The following is an 18,876-nucleotide window of genomic DNA, read 5'->3' on the forward strand; positions in this document are numbered from 1 at the left end:
CGGGGCAGGTACATGCGCCCGAAAGGCCGCCGTACCTCCTGCCGGCACTCCGCAGGCGCAAAGGTCGCCGCGGAAGGGAGGGGAGGAAAGGAGTAATAACTCTGGCGCCTGCGCAGTGTGTAGGCTTGGCGCCATGTTACTGGAGCGGGCTGGGGGGAACCTGTGAGTGCTCCGGTGTCGGGTTCCCTCCCCCTCTCCTCCCCCGTGGGGGGCTGTGGCTGAGTGGTGCCTTCCCCCAGCACCATGAGCGGCGGGCGGGTGTGCGACCTGTCCCGGCGCAACCCCCAGGAGGACTTCGAGCTTATCCAGCGCATCGGCAGCGGCACCTACGGTGACGTCTACAAGGTAGACGCAGCACCGCGGTTTGGCGGGGGGGTGTCGTCTCTCCACACACACACACACCCCCCACACCCTCCAAAACCTCAGGAGGGCCAAGCGACGCCGCCCACTCCTCCGCCCTGGCCCCGTGGGTGCTCCCGCCGTTGTGAGCAGTGAGGTCGTCCCATGTCCTAGGCCCCGGCCTGGTGGGAGTGTGGGTGGACGCCCGGCCTGGCCTGGCCGCCTCCAACTGCCCATCGGAGGGGCCGTGCCCGCCTCGCCTCTCCCTGCCGCCGGTCTGGCTGCGTCTCCGTGGCTTGGAGGCGGCCGGGCTCTGCTGCCGGCGAGGCACCGCGGCCCAGTTCCCGGATTTCTACGGCCCTGGAACAGCTCCGATTCTTCCCGCTGCTGGGTGCCGGCTCGGGCGTCCGTTTCACGGGCGGAGCTTGAGGGTTGGCTCTCCCCCGGACGAGCCGGGGACTGTGGCGTGTCGGGAAGCACACCTCCTCGCTCGTTTCCCGGCCAAATGTTTCTTTAAATCGTGAGCCTAAGGGCGAGCAGGACTGCTCATCCCGGCTACTGCTCCCGTCGCTGTCTTGGGTTCGAGATACCAGAGGTTTGTGCTTGTGTTTCTGTAAAACGTGAGGCTAACCAGTCGGAGGGCAAACTAGGGAGTCAGGAAAGGCGTCGTCACGATCAGAGTATTTCATGATCCTGACCTAAAAATTCAGAAATGTAGGAGAAGCAAAGCTAAAGCAACAGCAGCTAAACATAAACTTGGCTCTTTCGGCTTTGTAGCATACTTGGACTTTGCTCTGCAGCTTATGTTGTTGTGTAGACAGCTGAACTCTTGCATGGGAATGCGGCAGTCAGTCTCTCAGGTAGGATGACGCTAGTTCTTACCTGCTCCTGTTTGGTGGCTGAGCAGAGAGGAGAATTGCGTGCAGCCTATTGGAAGCATCATTACAGTGTGCTTTCAGAGTGTCTTCTGGTCCGTTTTTGTCATCACAGGGTGGACATGTGTGTCTAAGAAAACTTGTATTGGCGGGCAGGACTGTAGGGAAACATTCCAGTTTGAGGTGCACAGAACTAGCGCTGATGCTGCCTTTGACTCTTAGTGAATATGCCTAGAATTAAGTCTTGTTTGGCTTGGGGCAATTTTGGTTTAATCTCAGCTTGCTTCAATGTTACGGAAGTTTCACACATAAATCCTCTTGTTACTGCAATCTTAGTGTGCTAATTTCCAGATTTATTTAGTTCAAAGGAGTTTTTGTTTTCCCCACCTTGTCAGCTATCTTTAAGTATTTGTGTACTATGCCAATATTTTAATTATCTAAGTCTGCGTGCCGTATGCTTTTTTTGTTTGTTTGTTTTTTACAAACTGCTATCTTGATGTGCTCAGCTCTGTTTCTATTGCAGTTTAACTGGCATATGGGCTCTGTCTTATTAATCAGATTTTTTTTTCAATGCTCTGTACATGATGTGAATTAGACAAGTCATCTGTGTTTACAGTTTAATTTTAAGGACATTAGCTCCAACCATAGAGTGAATATTTACATTTGCAGTTCCACTATGCATCTGAAACCTAATGAGTTTCATTGAATTTATCAAAGTTTCTTGATGATGATTGTACTTATAATGCAGTAGCCTTCAATTCGGTGCTTTGTGAGTGGCCAGTGTTTGGCTTTGGGGCGTTTTTACAGTCTGTTCGTGACAACTGAGCTAAAAGGTGATCTCTCAGGACCAAGATACACTAGGGTGGTATTAGAACTATTTTTTTTTTTTTTTTTTAGATGAGAGAGAGGTAAGTGCTTTCTGATTATGTTGTGGACAGTGTAAGGAGAATGAGATGCACTTTTTCTCCTGGATGATTTATTACTTGTATCATTTTGAGGCAAGGCATCTTGCCCAAGGCATCTTGAAAGTGGAGCATAAAAGTAGCCCAAAAATAATAATGAAGACTGGTTACTTTTAACATGACAAAGAGGAAGTAATGCAGTACTAAGTGATAGGTATCCATACATGAGCTTACTAGGGTTTTATCTTAAATTTGTGAGGGATTTCATAAACCTTATTTCATTTGCTTAATGCTGTCATCTGTAGGTGATCTTTGTGGTTGATGAAATAATCGTGTGAAGTTGAGATTAGCCATGTGATCATGGTTCTCATCAGTGATAGGATTTTAGCAGAGTTGAATCCAAGCAGTGGATATACTCGGACAGCTTCAAACTATTCTTTGTAAACTGTGGTTTTTCCTTCTTAGCAGGGAGAGACATGTAGGGAGGTGTTTCTACTGTTAATAAGTAGGGGTTATTGCCTTAATAAGACGACAGTTTTGGTACGTTGACATTCTTGCTGAATGCTGACTGTTCTGTAACCTGCTTTCCTGGCAGTGTTGAGCTGAAAGCGGAGCAGACTGGCATCTACTTCCTTGCTCCATTTTAGTTGAACTGAGTTACAACAGGGCATGGGTTAAATGTTTGATTTCTTAAAAAAACCCCCACAACTTTTTAAAAAAAACAACAAAAAAAACAGAGTCTCTACTAGGAAGATTTTCAGATTTGAGGTAAGAGCCTGTGGTGCAGACTGAACTATGAAGACTCTAAGAGAATGAGGATATGGGTCGGATTGATATGATCCTGCTCCCATAAGTCCTGCTGTGTAGCTGATACCTGGAAATGTGCTAGTGCAGCACAAGTATGGATTTTTGGCTTGAACCGTTATTTTAGAATTATCTGCTGTCCCACTCAAGTTCAGCTTTCAAAGAGACTTTGAAGAAGATAATTCATCACAGGAAAGGTAGTGGGTTACTAGTTCGTAAAATTAGCTCTCTATCAGATATGCAGAGTCAATAATAACGTGTCTCTTCTAACTAGCACCAGTGTAAGTTTGTTGTAGGAGATGAAGCTTTCATGTAGGTTGCTTAGTTCTTAGTATATGTGAGGAATGTAACAACTGGACATAACACTCTTTTCAGTGAGGGCCTGCAAGAGAGAGATGATGTTTGGGTTTTTAAAATTTTTTTCAATGAAGCTATGTTGCCACAATAGATAGCTAAAACATTAATATTACAGAGTTCTTATTAGAAGTTTAAGTAAAACACAGGACTTAAAATCTGTTCCTGTGTCTAGAGATGTCTCCTCTCAAGACTGCTAAAATTAATGGTGAAATCGGGTTACTACTTTGTTGAATAGTTGATGTATCTGTAACAAAACACAGACAGACAATCTGCTAATAATATTTTTGGGGTAGTTGAGTGTTATTGAGTGTTGCATAGCACTTCTTTGTGTGGTTTTGTTTTCTATGTCTCAGGAAACTTACTTGTCAAGTAATTTAGCTTCATCTAGTTGAGAGACTAATGAATTGATTTTCTGATTGCATTTATGTTAGGGAAGTTCTTGAATTTCACCTTCTGTTATCTGTCAAATATTCTCATCCAAAGTGACACCCTGTAGAAAGGGTGAAAATTAGTTATGCCGTTGTACAAGTAATTCTTGTCTTTTGTGTTTCTAAATTTCAGTTGCAAAGAATGTAATTGTGTAGGGTGGACAGCAAAGTGTGAAAGGGGAGTTATGCTTTTTTGGTTGTGAAAAAGAGACACTATTCTGTCCTGCTCAATTTCAGGAAATATTCCTAGAGTTAAACAAGGTGTTTGCTTACTTTTGTTTGCCCTGTCTTTACTCCCTCTCTTATTTAGAAAGAATTCTTGCTCTCTTTGTATGAAATTGCCTTTCTAATTGTCCCTAGTCCCAGGAACTCTGAAATTTATGCCATTCATTTGGGGTTACAAGTACTGCACGTGGTATTCTGAGACTTATGTTAATAGTAATGCTGTAATTTTCCTTTTTGCCCCCATCCTAATATCTTTGGTTTCGATAGTAACTGCACATAGATTTGAAGTATATTCTGAGGTGATCGCAGATCAATTTCTTTTATTCATATGATAGAAATTAATCACAGCACATCTTAGACAAAAAAAAAAATCAGCACTTTGGTTTAGTAAAGGTTGAACTTCATTTGCCATCTGATCATTCATCTAGCATGGGTGGACCCTTCCAAAGATTTTTAGCATCTTACTAAAAGCAAGGGCTGCCTTTTACTTTTCCCTGTACTGAAATTCAAATAGTTCTGATAATTAGTGAGATTATTGTTCCTGCAAATGTATCTGTTATACCATGTCTGCCTTAATTCAGGTTTTTTGTCATTTATGGCTTCAGCCAGTTAACAAATGAAGACATGGAAGTTGGTAGAGTGTGCTTTGCCTGGGGTCTCATTTTGAAAAGGAAAAAGCCTGATTTTCTGCGCCTCAACCCTTTCGCATGGGAGTTGGTTTTGTTGAGGGCAGTCATGTATCTGTCAGTTCAGGTGCTTCATGCAGAAACTCTCAGATTCTGTAGGTATCTCTGGGGGGCACCTGGTGATTGTTACTGCTTTCTTCTGTCAAGGGTGTTTTGGAGTTTCTGGTTTCTGATAGGGCTTCTGTGCGTTCCTGGAAGAGAATGTGTCCAAAACAGATGAACCTGAATTTTTATGAATTCAAATTTTGCAGAGTTCTGCGCACAAATCTCTTGTCTCCATGTCCATACCCTTGCTGCTCTTTCATGGGGTGATCCGGTAAGGCATCAATTCTTCTACAGCTTTGCTCTTCTGAAATATTGAAACTGTGCCTTTTAGTTGTGTGGGTTTTGATAGGCATTTCAGTCTTCCTTTCTGTTTGATTGACCTTACAGCTGTTAAAGCTCCTTTTGATTTTTCTAGGAATTAATATCTATGTTTTGAAGGCTCTCTATTTCAGTTTTAATTGTCTTTTGAAGATTGGCAGGCAGAGAGGAGTGGATGTTTTGCCATCCTGTTTTTACTGTGCTGAGTAAGTACTGCAGGGTTTAGTTTCTGTGCTTGTGGTCTTCTTAATCAAGAATCCATGCCTTCCATAGGGATTTTTGTTTGCCTTCATTTCAGATCTTTTTGTTTAACATCACCTTTATCAAAGCATTGCTTTCTAAAATTGTAGCTGTCGTGTTTTGGTATCACACCTCCTACCAGATTGTGGAACCTAGTAATTTTTAGCATAATTTTTGGTAGTTTGGTTCCTGTTAATTACAGCTGTGACTTCGTAGGATGTGCTGAATTGATTAAACATCTCACTGTTGCCCAAGAGGCGTGATTCTCCACTCTGCTTCTGGCTGTCTTGCCATTTACCTTGCGTTTGCTCTGGCCCTCGGCATGATGCCTGGGATGGCGCGGTTAGCTAACCTGGCAGAAAACTAACCCAGAAAAGGGAGGCAGGTGGATTTCTGCTGGCTTGGAGAGTTGAATTGACTTTGGGGGGAGTTCTGTAGGATTGAGAGAGACTGAAGGGAGGGACTGTAGGTCTTAGAAGCAGGGAGGTTGAGAAACTGTTAGGTTGCCTTTCCTGAAGAGCAGAGCTAATCAAGGTCAGGACAGCAGTGTGTGCTCTGGGGCCAGTTATCTCGTAAAGTAGCAACTTGTTTAGAGATTAGTTGTCTACATTTTGTGCAACAATTCATGTAAGAAGTAATCAAAACCAGAAGCACCTGGTTGTTACTGTCTTAGACCTTGCTTTTTGGCCTAGTTTTTGTGGCAGCATTTTATCCTTTATATTACTGTTTCCATTTGAAGGACAAATACAAACTTGGCAACAGATTTACTTCCTTGGACCTTGGATTTTATGTCTATACTGGTTCAGCTGCACAGCCTTCTTATGCTATAACAGCAGATTCATATATTAAGGTACAGTGCTAAGTATTGGCCTTCCTCCTCTTTTTCTTCTTTTGCCTCCTTTTCTTTTCAGACACACACCATCCACACATCTCTTGCTTGGCTGATATTTCCCACATAGAGCCCATCCATATGCAGCCCAATTCGATTGCTCTTTCTCCATTTCAGGGTAATAGGTCTTTCCAATCGTGAGGCATTTTTGCTAATGAATTTTTGTATAATGTAATAACAACAAAACCTGGATTTTTCTAGTGGGTGGCTGTTTTTTATGTAACAGTTTGATCTGATATCCTGCTATTGTCACAGAGATGCTGTTAATTATTTCCTGTTTAATTAGATAATGCTTCTTCAGCTTGACTTAGTGGTTAGTGGATTTTAAATTTTTTTTTAAACTCCTCCTCACATGTGGCAATCTAGATCTCTGGAAGCTGCTGGGAGAATGAGGATCTCTAGATGGTTTTCCAGAGTAGACACTGTATAAATGTTGTATGCTTTTTAGTGAAATGACTACATGTAGATGCAAACGTTGTAGGCTGATCTTTGCTTCTGGAAGACCCATCTAATTCATTCCTATTGACATAATGAAATCTGCATGCAGAGGAATTAATTGCAGGCTCCTGATTGTGGAAACCGGGATGGGAGGAAAAACTCTTGGCAATTGCTGTTAACCTCATCATCAAAAAGACTGGGAGATAGAGCACTTAAGGTGCAAGAGGAAAGAAAAAAATGAATGTATTTTTTTACATGAGCCTCTTTGAAAGTTTTCATTGCATTTGCTAACTCAAAAATACTTGTTTGAAATTGTTCTTCAGCCAGATATTCCATACTGATGTGTCAGTCTCAAAGCCTCTAAGTAATTGACAACTTTAGTGCGATTATGCTAAATGAAAGCATAAGATAGTGCCCGCAATATTCTGAGCTATTGTACGGTACATATACAAGCACCCTCAAATTAAGAGTCAGAGCTAGCTCCAACACGCATTGAAAAGCATACAGTACTTCAGTCTTTCTCAGTCTCTTTCTTGTGAACTTAGTCAAGGAATTGCTTTGTAACTGGTGTGTTGATGGGATCTCAGGGGTGCCTAAATCTTCATCATTTGCCGGGAACCCTTGTGTCACTATGGTCAGAATAATCTTTTTTTATATATTCAGATTAACAAAGGCAATTAATATTCTTAGTTGTGATACCACTTTCAACTATAATAACCCAAATGGAATAGGATGCAAAGTGGTAACTTACTATTATCTGACTTAGACTCCCCATCTCATTATCGACCTCAGTTCATGTTTTCTTATGTCACAGTTTATGCCCTTGAGGACTTGGTATCCTGCTCTTCTTGAAGCCATTGGTGACCTGCATTAAATCAGATTTTGTTCCTCTTTTCTGCCTTTCATGAGCCCAGGCAGATGCTGGTCCAGAGAATGGCCAGCTGACCAGAGAGTCCCACTACTGCTGGTGTTGAAGAAAGGAAGAAATGCCCAAGAGAATGTCTGTTCTTTCCTGCCCATGATTTTGAACAGCTCTTTTGAGAACATGAGGTTGAAGAAATTCTTTTGGAGTGGGGCCAAACCAGTCAGGATGTGTGGATAGCACAGGTGTGTCAAGGCTGCCTGCTGCTCAGACTCTATTCCTTTGGCTGGGATTTTACATGTCCTGCTCCAGATGTATCTATAGATTTGTCTGTCTACTACTGATAGCTTTTTGGCATCATGATCACATAAAATTTTGTGATTAGTATCCCCATATGTTTTAATCAGATTTGTTCTGAAATTGTCACTAGCTCCTACCCACCTTCTATCTTGCTTTAGTTGCCACAGCACTCTGTAGAGCATAGTAACTTGTGGAGCCATAGTCAAAGAAATTTTTTGACACCTGGACACAATATTGTTAAAAATAAATACTAAAATGGGAAAAAAAAAATCCATTTTTTTCTTTGACTAGCAATGTTGTTGAAGCCTGTGAAATTTTTCCAGCTTGGCTTGCACATCCCAGCTTTATGCAGGCTGCATAACTTCAGGATCTCCTTACTTGTATCCACTACAGTTGTGTCTCATTGATCACCTTACTAGTACCAGTTGCCCCAAAACTTATCTTTAAGTATTAACAAGACTCCTTGATGATCTGTGATCTTTGTTAAAGATTCAGCAATTTTTCTTGTTAATCTCTGAGGTTAAAAAATGCAAACTTTTTGATTCATGAACATCTTGCCTCTGTGTGTTTCTTGCTATGAAAAGCATGTGTTGGGAAGAGAAATAAGGAATAAAAAGCTTATGCTTCAGTGGTGCCACATTCTCATGTGTTGCCTTCATTCTCTAGTACAGATAAAAGGAAAATATTTTTGCTGTTAATGTTTTTAGCGTCTTTTTTCCACCATAAAGTGATGAGTGGAGACCTTGCTGTTATCGGTGGGGTGGGCAAATAATGACTTACAAAGAGGCTGCCAGAGAAAATTCATTTTTACCTGTTTTTTTCCACAGTCTATCAAGTTTGGACTACTCCTTAACTTTTACAGGATTCCCACTGGTCTCAGGATCTATCCATAACCATCAAATGCAAATTATTAGCGAAAGCTGGTATTCCCAGGGTTGCAGAAAAGCGCTGCCACACCAGGAAATGGTGAGAGGTTGACTGCGCTAGTAATGACCTGTGTAGATCTCTAAACATAGGAATACACACTGCATTCATTTCCAGACTGTATCACTGGCTATTTTTTATAGTCTTAGGGGTTTTTTTCCCTCCACTTGTGGTTCCACAACCAGCTCTCAAGCTGCCATGTGACAAATCAATACCTTATACAGTATTTGGTGAGTCTCATAGCCAGTCAATAAAAGGTGTGAGCCCTTGGGTTCCTAAAGGGACTCAAATGAGGGCATTAGCCACTGCAAAGGTGGGCACCTATCTACATCTTTAAGTTATGTAATTCTGACTTTTTTTTATTTGAAAGTGCACGAGGGGAAAAGCAAAAGCAGGACTAGTTGCGCTTTCTGTGTCCTGTGTAAGGGTACAGTGGGTATGGCATTCAGTGCAGTGGTGGTCCATCACAGTGCAGCTCCAGGTGCTGAGACCCCTGGGAAGAAGAGAGGCTATTGCTGAGCTTACTTAAGACCAGCTACATCTGTGCTGGGGAGCAGCTTTGCTGCCCCCTCCCATAGCTGGGTGTGGGAGTACGGAAGTATCTTGAAAGCACTGGACAGATGGCTTCTTGGTTTGCAGTTAGTAGGGAAATGCAACAACAGTTCTAGAAGATAAATCATTGCTGCTATCATTTGTGTTGCTTCTTAATGGCTTTTTAAAAGTTTAGCTTCCTTGATTGTTCTGTAGAAGGTAGGCTATAGCATGCCAGAGCCCCGTGCAAAATGCAGTTAAGCTGCTGAGTAATTGCTACTGAAGTTGCCACAGAGCTGCTGTGGGAATGCCTTCGGACTCCATTGTTTGCTGGCTTGGGTTTTGTGCACCCTTACAGCAAGGGGAGGATGCTGTTGCTGTCAGAGAGTAAGGATCAGGGGGCATGTAGTGAAAGGAGCAGGAAGCACTGCATCACTCTCCTTGGAGTATTGGAAGCAATCACATGCACTGCAGGGTACAGCCCTTGGTACTCCCTGGGCCCTGCTTGTCTGATCCTTGTATGTTATAACTACTTTGTAGTCAGTATTTCAGTGATTGGTGTGTTTATTGATTTTAATATGGAAGTACAGCATGGTTAAGGACTTGCAGAAGTTAGGACTGTTGTGTGGCAGAGTAATTTCCTGAGCATACTTAAAGCTTCACATCTTGGTATAAATTAGCTGCCTAGTGGGTTTTGTGGGTTGGTTTGTTGTTTTTTTTGAGATAGCTTGCTTTGCTGTTAGAAAATAAATCCAGGATGAGAAGCTTGACACACAAGAAGAGCATGTTAACTACAGAATTCTTACTGTTCGGTTCACTGTCATTGAGTGCAGATGTGAATTATTTTAGTTAAGTGTTTTGAGTATTAGCAGAACTCAATTATGATGCTTATCTAATGAAAATATATGCTGTAAGCCCAAGAAAAAAATAAATGCATGGTGTATTTGGGGGAAAAAAAAAACTTCTAACCCTGAATGAAATGTAAATAGATGTTTTAATTTATTGTCTTCTCCTGAGGTGGTTTTTGCTTTAAAAAAAAAAAAAAAAAAAAACAAAAAAAAAACCAGCAAGTGATTTCACAGTTTTAGATCCTTGTGTATCTTAGCTGCTCTTTGACTCTGTGTTGTCAGAGAATGTCAAGTTGAGAATGCAGAGCTGACTGCTGTGTTCTGTTCTATAAATATTGTTTTCTTTTCTTTTTGTAGGCTCGAAATGTCAACACGGGTGAGCTAGCAGCAATTAAAGTAATAAAACTAGAACCAGGTAAGTGTTTCTTAACTGAAATAAGCTACGGAAACAAAATATTTTCATGCTTAAGATACAATTGTACAAAATCAATTTAGTCCACTTACTGAAAGAATGGATAATTGTTGACTTTTCATGTAGGACAAAATACACAGTTCTAAAAAAGAACAAGCATGACAAGCGAGGTGCAAGAGGAAAAAATGTAACTGGAGAACAGGTAAAGAAAAGCTGATTAAAGTTTCAGCGAGAATTGTGGGTTTTGGTTTTAAGTACTATGTTTTCAATCCATGTGATAACAAAAACCTGTACAGAACAAAAGAAATGAGGAAGATGACAAGGCAGAAAAGAACTCAACCTGGAGAGAGTATAGAGGGAGAGAGAAAAAGGAAGGGTGAAATAATAGCTAGGCTTAGTATTTGGGAATTGAGTACATTTCATTAAATTCTCTTGGAACTCTGATTAGGATTTCATTGTACTAGATTTGTGCTTGAACTGTGCTTAATGTTGTGATTTTGCAAAGTACATATGCCCTACAGATCAGTTATCAGCCTGCAGGTGCTGCTCTATTAGTATGGCTAGACTTGTTGAACAATCTGGGAAGTAAAATGTCCAGACTTCTTGATTAACTCATAACTGTTAGTGTTCCCTTTCAAAATTTATGCGGGTGTGGGGGGTAATACTTTAACTACTGCCTGCCTTGATCCTTAAGGTCTGTGTGGGCAAGAAGGGAAAAAAGTTACTGGTTTCTTCCTTCTTTTTTTTTTTTCTCTTAACATTTCTAATCACTTCCAGAATTGTATGTTTATATAATGCATGCACATATAAAAATTCAAGACAGGACAGTCTGTTCCTGCATAGCTCCAAAAGTGTATGTTCACCACACTGCTTTTGTTCACGCTGAAAGTTGTGGTCCCAGATTATCTTGTCTAGTCTTGTATATTCTTTGGCTTTTTGTGTCAGTTCCCATTGCTGGAGTACTTGATTGTGCATGATGTGTGTTACCAGCATGGCTAAGCTGAGCAGCCATGCTGTGTCTCCCTGTGGAACTGAAAAGATAAGATTTGCACATCGGGGAGAGAACCATAGGACTCCACAGACACAGATGATGTCAACATTTAAAATAATGCAACTTTTTACTTAGCTGACTACCATTCTTGAAAGTATGAAGTGATTTGGTTAAAAAGTGTTGTATGGGTTGTGCTGAGTAGTACTCAGAGGATGGTGCTGTGTGTGTTCTCCGAGCTGTGGACAGGGCCTGGGGAGCACTGCAGCTTCGGTCATTTGCCCTCATGCTGTGCTGATGGGGATAACAACTGGCTTCTTGCAGTTCAATCGTGTCTTTTTGGCAGCCTTTGGATACCCCGAGTGGCGCACAGAGAACACACTTTAACTATCCTCTGTCTGCTCAGCAACTCAGTTTCTCGCTGTAGTTGTCCCTTCCAGTTCAGTAGAGGCTTGACTCCCTTGTCTTCAGACAGGCAGCATCCACATTCCAGGAGCGTGGCACTGGCTTTCTTTGCAAGTTTTGCAGATTGGGCAAGAGTGTGAAAAATGTTAATAATGTTTAGGTAGTTATTCTAAATCTTATGCTACTTTAATATTTTGGATGCAGTGAAAACACTGGTCAAGTACTGGAGGAATCAGGTCCTTTCCCAGAGATGCCTATCCATATGTGAAAATAATTACTTGTGTGCTCCTCAGTGTTTGAAAGTTTAAATGTGTAGCTATGATACAACAAGCCATCAGCAACACACCACGGAGAGTAGACAGTGTGTTGTGATGTTAACTTGCAGCTTGTGGTTTGAAACTTGCTATCAGCTAAATAAAATACATGTGAATATTGGATTTCTGGTTAAAAAGAACCCAGTGGATAGTTCACTAGTATGTTAATGTGTTGGGAGAAAAACATATTTTCTTAGGTAATAGCTTTGCGAGTTCTGTTGGAATTTGTTGTGTTACATTTTAAATTTATTAACAGACCTGTTTGAGAAGTGCTTTTGGGTTGTGATCATTGATAAAAATGAGCTTTGTGACTATATTGACTTTTTAGACAATGGCTTCAGCTTCTGGTTTAAAAGCTGAGTTACACTGAGGTATACTGAAAGGGGAATTTTAACATACTTTGAATTTTCCTGTTTTTTCAACTTGCTTATAAAGTCTCAAGTTATTCATGAAGTTAAATGGTTATTCTAGGTCTTCAGGCTTGTTTCACCTATGAAGTCCTTGAGGTTGGTAAGAATGAGTTGGGTTTTGTCAACTGCGTATCTAGTAACTAAACAAACTTCAGAACTTCTTTAGAAGTACTACCAGACTAGCTATAATTTGCCCTTGTGACTTAGGAAATTTCAGAGGAGCCCCAGTGTAAGATACTGAACTGCAGAAGAACATTTGACATGTATTTCTTAAAAAAAAAAAAAAAAAGGCTGTCAATTATCTGTTACCATCATTCTCATATATTTGATATCTTTCTTGCCTTCTCTTTATCTTACCTATGAAATCCCTCACAACACCCCCAAAACAAAGTTGTGTCTGCAACACCCCAGAAACAAAGATGTGTCTGTTGGGTTTTCAATTTCATGCATAAATTTCTCTGTGTACACATACAGTAAGAACTGTTTGTAGAAGGACAGGTACAACCGAGGCACCAAATAGTAAGATAAATGCCATGTCTATGTCAGCGTTATGTTCAGTCTGTAAATTTATGTGCTTACCAAGCTTACTGAAAAGTTGCAGCAGCAGCATGCTATTGAATGTTTTTTGCTCAGGAAGATGATCTAATGGGTTCTGGACATGTGGCGAAAAATAGTAAACTTTTGTCATGTTTTTAAGAACCTGGGCATAGGCAGATGGACACAGCATGGAGTCTCAGAAAATAAAGACTAGAAAAAGCTATGGCAAATGTTGTAAGAGATAGCAGATGTGAGGTCTGTCTGGCCCAGAATGAAACTTCTTAAGAATATAGTTACTTATTGATAAGTTCTTGATAGTAAATATTGATTTACAGCTGCTTTATATGTCTGTGAAACTGGCAGATAATTAGTTTTAATTACTCAAAATGTTTATTTTATAAACATGTACTGAAAGTCTAGTTAAGATGTGAGTATGAACCAAGCCAGTGAAAATATTCATTCTTCTGCTTTTCAGGAGAAGATTTTGCTGTTGTGCAGCAGGAAATCATTATGATGAAAGACTGTAAACATCCAAACATTGTTGCTTATTTTGGCAGCTATCTCAGGTACATTTTGTTTCTTTTGTTCACTTAAAAATGCCTCTCTCTCTCCTTGTAAAGGACAGGTCTAAAGTGACTTAGGCAAAACATAATTTACCAAATAAGTAAATTGTATATTATTTTTTCATTTACCTTAAAATCTATTCTGTTTACTACAGTGTCTCACTATAAGTAATGTTTCTCTTAGCAAAGTCTTACAGTGACCATGTAGTAATGTTTCCTTGGAAATGAGTTGTTAAAAGGTTGGAATTTAATACATAAATGGAAATAGTGCAGAAGTATGACAAGCATGAGGAAAAATTCTGTATATAGAGTATCTTTTAAATCTGTTTCAGTAAAATTTCTCTTAAAATTGCAAAACTTTGGGAGGTGTAAATATCACCTAATACAGATGAAGTTCTCAGAAATGTTCTTACTTAGATGCTGTTGGCATGTAAAATTGTCTGAGAAACTCAAAATTAAATGTTATGGGGAAATAAGGAGGAAAAAAATGTTGGGTTTTTTTTCTTGCCTAAGAGTAGTAGTGCTCTGTTAAGCTTTAAGAACAATTTCATGCTAGAGTACCTAAGAATGTAAACCATGCACCCTTTAAAAAGTTCACTGGTGATTTGAGTTTTGGATTTGTTTTGAAAACTAAAAGCTAAAATATCTTAGCTCTTTCATCTTTGCTTTTTTTCCTCTTTAGCTGCAGAGTTGTTCAGGACACTTGATGTAGTGTATGTGAATTGTTCTGTCTCATTCTTTTATGTAATTCCTCTAAAGATATTATGGCTACTTGTTACAAGTACAGTAAACTTGAACTCCAGACAAAGTCTTAGTTTTGAGAAAATTGATGGCTAGTTTCTAATAATGTTTGCTTTTACAATACTTTTTAATACATCCTGACAAATGTTTTATGCTAGGTAAAGCAATGGCTTGAAATTCAAGGACTAGACCTGGATTTTGTGAATCTAACGTCATAATTTTAGGCATATCATGCCCTGTAATAAAAAGCTTTGAAAAGGCTCTGAAAAGTCATGATGCTCTTTATGGCAGAGGCTTCTTGTTCCTTTCACGTGTTCCTGTATCTTCTGTCTGCTTGGGGACAGTATAGGTGGGACATGATAGTTCTGTATGTTGGAACGTTACTAGACTAATCATAATGGGAAGTTGCCAAGTTGACTTACACATACATGTACTAGACTTCAACAGCTTCAGCTGAAGTTCTCCATGATGACTATCTGCTGTAGCCAAAAGCTTTTCAGCAATATCAGCCGAGTGCTTCAGGATTGGAGGTGGAAAGATATAAGTCATATTTTCTCATGAAAAGTCTTGGTGCATGAAAGCCTTTCAACAAAAAAATTACCATCTTTGAAGCAGGAATTTGGTCTTGTGTATGGAGTGCATCTTTTCTTTGTAAAACTACTTTCAAATTTGACCAAGTTACCTTCTGAAATACTGCATTTCTTTTACTTTCATTCTAGATCAACCAGATGTAAGGAAATTGCGATTACTGTTTCTTTTCTAGCCAGCAGTGTTTGCAGTGCTACAGAGGAGCTAAAGTGTTCCCTGGCTTGTGTGACAATTGTTGAGCATTCCTTATATTGCTCTGGGACACGAGCTAGGACAGAATGTTGAAATAGCAAGTGTTGAGCACTGTGTGGTGTTCTTAGTGACCTCAGTGCTGAACATCTGCATAGTTAGAGCAAACTGAAATTGGACAAGTTGATTGTGCCAGAACTTGGAGGCAGTGGTGGGGAAGCAAGAAGGACCTGGCAGTACATGCTAGAGGAGAAGGAGAGGTGTCATGCAGAAGCTTGGCTGACTAATGCTATCCTGAGGAGTTTCTTCTCCCTGCCTCTTGTATTCAGTGTCCTGAATACCCCTGGATGCTCGCTGAAACCATGTTTTATCACTGATGGGGTTCGCCGCATCTTTTTTGGTATGAGTATCCTATTAGCTTTTGTCTGATGAGTGTATGAGTATTGCATGCTGACAGATGTGCTTCGAGTCAGTAGAATTCGTATTTTGAATTATGTTTGTTTTATAGTAATTTCAAAGGTCTGCAGTGGAAAAGCATATTAGTGCTTCATAGAAATAGTTCAGTGTGAAGTATGAAGGAAGTTTCCAAGAGCAAATGTACTTTCAGAATAAGATTAAGTGGAAATGCACTGAAAGTATGAGAACAAAGAGGAAAGCAAGCTGTTGACTAACCCGTTAGATGAACAGCATCTGCATGCTGCAATGAGCAAGGCTGGGAGGTGTGTGATTGTGTACTGCTTGCATTATCATGTATACATGTGCAGGCAGGGATCAAAGTCTGAAGATAAAATCAATAAGCTGTGCTGTTCTGGCATCCCACACCTGGAAGGTTGCTTGTCTTGGCAGCCTGAATGCTTTTTTAACTCCAACCTGGTCTGTGAGCTGCATTATGCACAAGTTTGTGTGGGTGTGCATACAGGTAAAGCATGTGTACGTGTAGGGACTTGGTATTCCAAACTAGAAGTGTCTGCACTTCAGCTTTGAATATTTAAGGTTAATTTGAAGGTTAATCTAAACTGTATGTTACTTCTATTCAGTGTACTGCTGGCAGGCCTCTTGTGCATGATCAATACTGCTACTGAGATTTTGTGGAGTTACTAGACAGCAGTTTACAGATTGTCAGGTGGTAAAGTTGGTAAGGGGTCTTGTGATCTCAGAAAGGCAGTATTTGGAAGCTCTGTGTTACGGGGACTGAGCTTCTTAAATGGATGTTGCTTATTCTCGAAGCCTGCTGTTGTTTGGGAGAGATCACCTTGGTATGTTTAACTGTCCCCCACTTTACCCGATGGCTTTATTTGTCCTCAGTACTGGGAAGGAAGTTGTTAGAAACCTTTTCAGAAGACAAATTTAGAAGAAAGAAGCAAGTGAGGAATGGCAAAGGGGACGGCTGGGGCTCCACAGTGCTGTTGAAGTTACCCCAAGCTGTTTTTCTAACATAGGAACTTCTGAGGAGAATGTATGAGGGTTCCATTTGTGTTTGTTTCTGGAAGTGACATTATTTGCATTGTAGAAACACTGACAGATGTATCCAGTTGTCGTACCAGCTGCTTCTTTTAACTAGTCCTAGTGGGAACAAATTGCTTAGTATAACTAATAAAAAGCTGTTTCTGATGACTTAAGATTTCACATGGAAACAGACTGTGAACAAATTATTACATTCAACTTCCTTTACAACTTTTAGATTGAAATGGTACCTCTTCTCATGCTGTATTCAGGCTGGGGATGCTTTTTCTTTAAAAAAATTTCTTTTAATTCAGGGTATCAAATTATACCTTTGTAGACCCAGAATTAAATTTTGGGAAATATATATTTTGGCAATCTTGTGCTCTTGCTTGGTCCCCTCCCCTTCTCTTTTGTCTGGGCAATCAGATGGCTGTGTTTGAGGCCTCTCATTGTCTGACCTTTTGCTTTCCAAGTATTGTTCAATGCTAAGAACACTAAGAAAGAAACCATCATCCTATACTTGGCACTTACAGCATATTGTTCCCCATGCTTTTCTTCTGTTTATGTTTGGATTTTTCAGACAAATTTTTTGCCTTGCTGTTAGCCTAGATGTTAAGTTAGAGACACTAAAAGTACTGTGGATTGTGTCTTTCTTGTTTCCTATGCTTACCATATGCTCTGGAGACACAGACAACTGTTGAATACACCTGTCTGAAAGCACTTAGGCACAATAATAAAGGCTAGATAGCAAATCAGAAATACAGTCTCTACTTTTGATCCTCTTACGTGTTTTTCCTTTTCTGAAGGGATTTTCCACACTGGGAAGTTAATGCCCAGTAAGGGAAGGTGGGAATTTACAGCACTTACCTACTTCATGCCTCTTAATTTGTGGGTGCTTTGCTGCTGTCCCAAGGCTGCTGGAGTTTACCTGGCTTTTTCCCACTTCCACATTGCTGGTGTTGGCATCAAACAGGATGGGAAAGAGTGGCTTTCATGAGGCCAGCGCCCCCAAAAGTGTTGCTGTGAGTCCTGCATCATTGTGGGGAATAAACAAGGGACTTGGAGATATCTGTCTCTTCAGTGCTGCTTTCTCACTCTTGTTCCTCTGCTGCAATTGCCAGTCCTCTTTCACAGGTAGTCACATTGCTTCTGTGTCTGACTTTGATCAGTTATTTCAGTGAAAAGCCTTCATATTTCAAACAATGCTTTAATTAACACCTAGAAATGTATGGATTTAACAGCCAGGGACTTACATGGCTTAAAACCTCTGTAATGCCTGAATAGTATCTTTCCCACCACTAGAGGAAGCAGACAGGGAGTAGCTTTGAGAACTGCATGGACTGTGGACATAAAAGGGGAGGAAATCCAAGAAATACAGTTCTTCCTTGGAATAGCAGCTATTCTAGCTGTTACCTGCTGGTGAGAAACACTTGCAATTTGCAGTTCAGGGGATAAGCTCAGCACTTACACCATTGCCTTGCAGAACACCTCCATGAATGTTGGCATTGCCCACAGGTGTGTCTCAGCTATTTGAACAGAGCCTTATGAATGAAAGAAACCTAACACCATGGGTCATGTGCAAGCTGCAGAGCAGTCATCAGTCTTTCCTTTGTCTGGTGTCACAATTTGCCCTAATGTGGTTGTGTTTTTTCTTTCTTGCCTGTTTGATGGCCAGGAATGACTAGGCATGTCCCAGATTTTCTGCTCCTCAAAATGCCTTTCTGCAGCCACATGTGGTACATCTGACTTATCAGTGAAAATTACTAAGTGGAAATAGACATTAGTGTTCATAATAGAAGATACCTTTGAATCCTTCAGCCTGTTGTCTGTTCTTGAAAAGTACCTTTTATGGAGGTGTAGTGAGTCACACTGAATTGATTCCCTTAAGAGCGTCTAAAAAACTTACCTCTGACCCCTGACACCAAAAATATCTGTAGGTATTTTTTGAGGGAAAAGACTTCATCTGACAAGGCACTTACCCACAGCATGGACTCCACTCTGCCTAGCTTTGACTAAAGCACTGGAGTTTCATTCCACTGTTGTGTAAGAAACTGAGTTGAGAGATATCCCTAGGGCTTCTTGGTTTGGGTTGGTTTGGCTGTTTTGGTTGGTGGTTTTTTTGGTGTTAATTCCTGTGCTCTGAAAAAATTGGAGAAGTGAAAGTGAGGAAGAACTAAGAACCCACATCTGTTTTCTCTTTACTCTCAGTAAAAATAGATTTCATTTTCATGGTACGTCTTAAGCAAAAGTCATTGCGCATGTTTCACTGGTTCTA

The 18,876-nt window shown here is 40.5% G+C and overlaps 1 protein-coding gene across 4 annotated transcripts in view; it reads left to right on the plus strand.

Annotated features, from left to right (window-relative positions):
• The first annotated feature begins 130 nt into the window (after positions 1-130).
• MAP4K3 (mitogen-activated protein kinase kinase kinase kinase 3) overlaps positions 131-18,876 on the plus strand; it is an 84,408-nt gene continuing 65,662 nt past the window's right edge. For all 4 annotated transcript variants that reach the window (XM_026846308.1, XM_026846309.1, XM_026846310.1 and 1 more), the window contains exons 1-3: positions 131-345; positions 10,369-10,426; positions 13,553-13,643. In XM_026846308.1, the coding sequence (XP_026702109.1) occupies positions 244-345; positions 10,369-10,426; positions 13,553-13,643 (251 nt within the window). In that variant the 5' untranslated portion in view covers positions 131-243. The remainder of the gene's footprint in view (positions 346-10,368; positions 10,427-13,552; positions 13,644-18,876) is intronic.

This window comes from Athene cunicularia (assembly GCF_003259725.1).
Source record: "Athene cunicularia isolate RWA chromosome 3 unlocalized genomic scaffold, athCun1 chr3_part1, whole genome shotgun sequence".
Classification (NCBI taxonomy): Eukaryota; Metazoa; Chordata; class Aves; order Strigiformes; family Strigidae; genus Athene; species Athene cunicularia.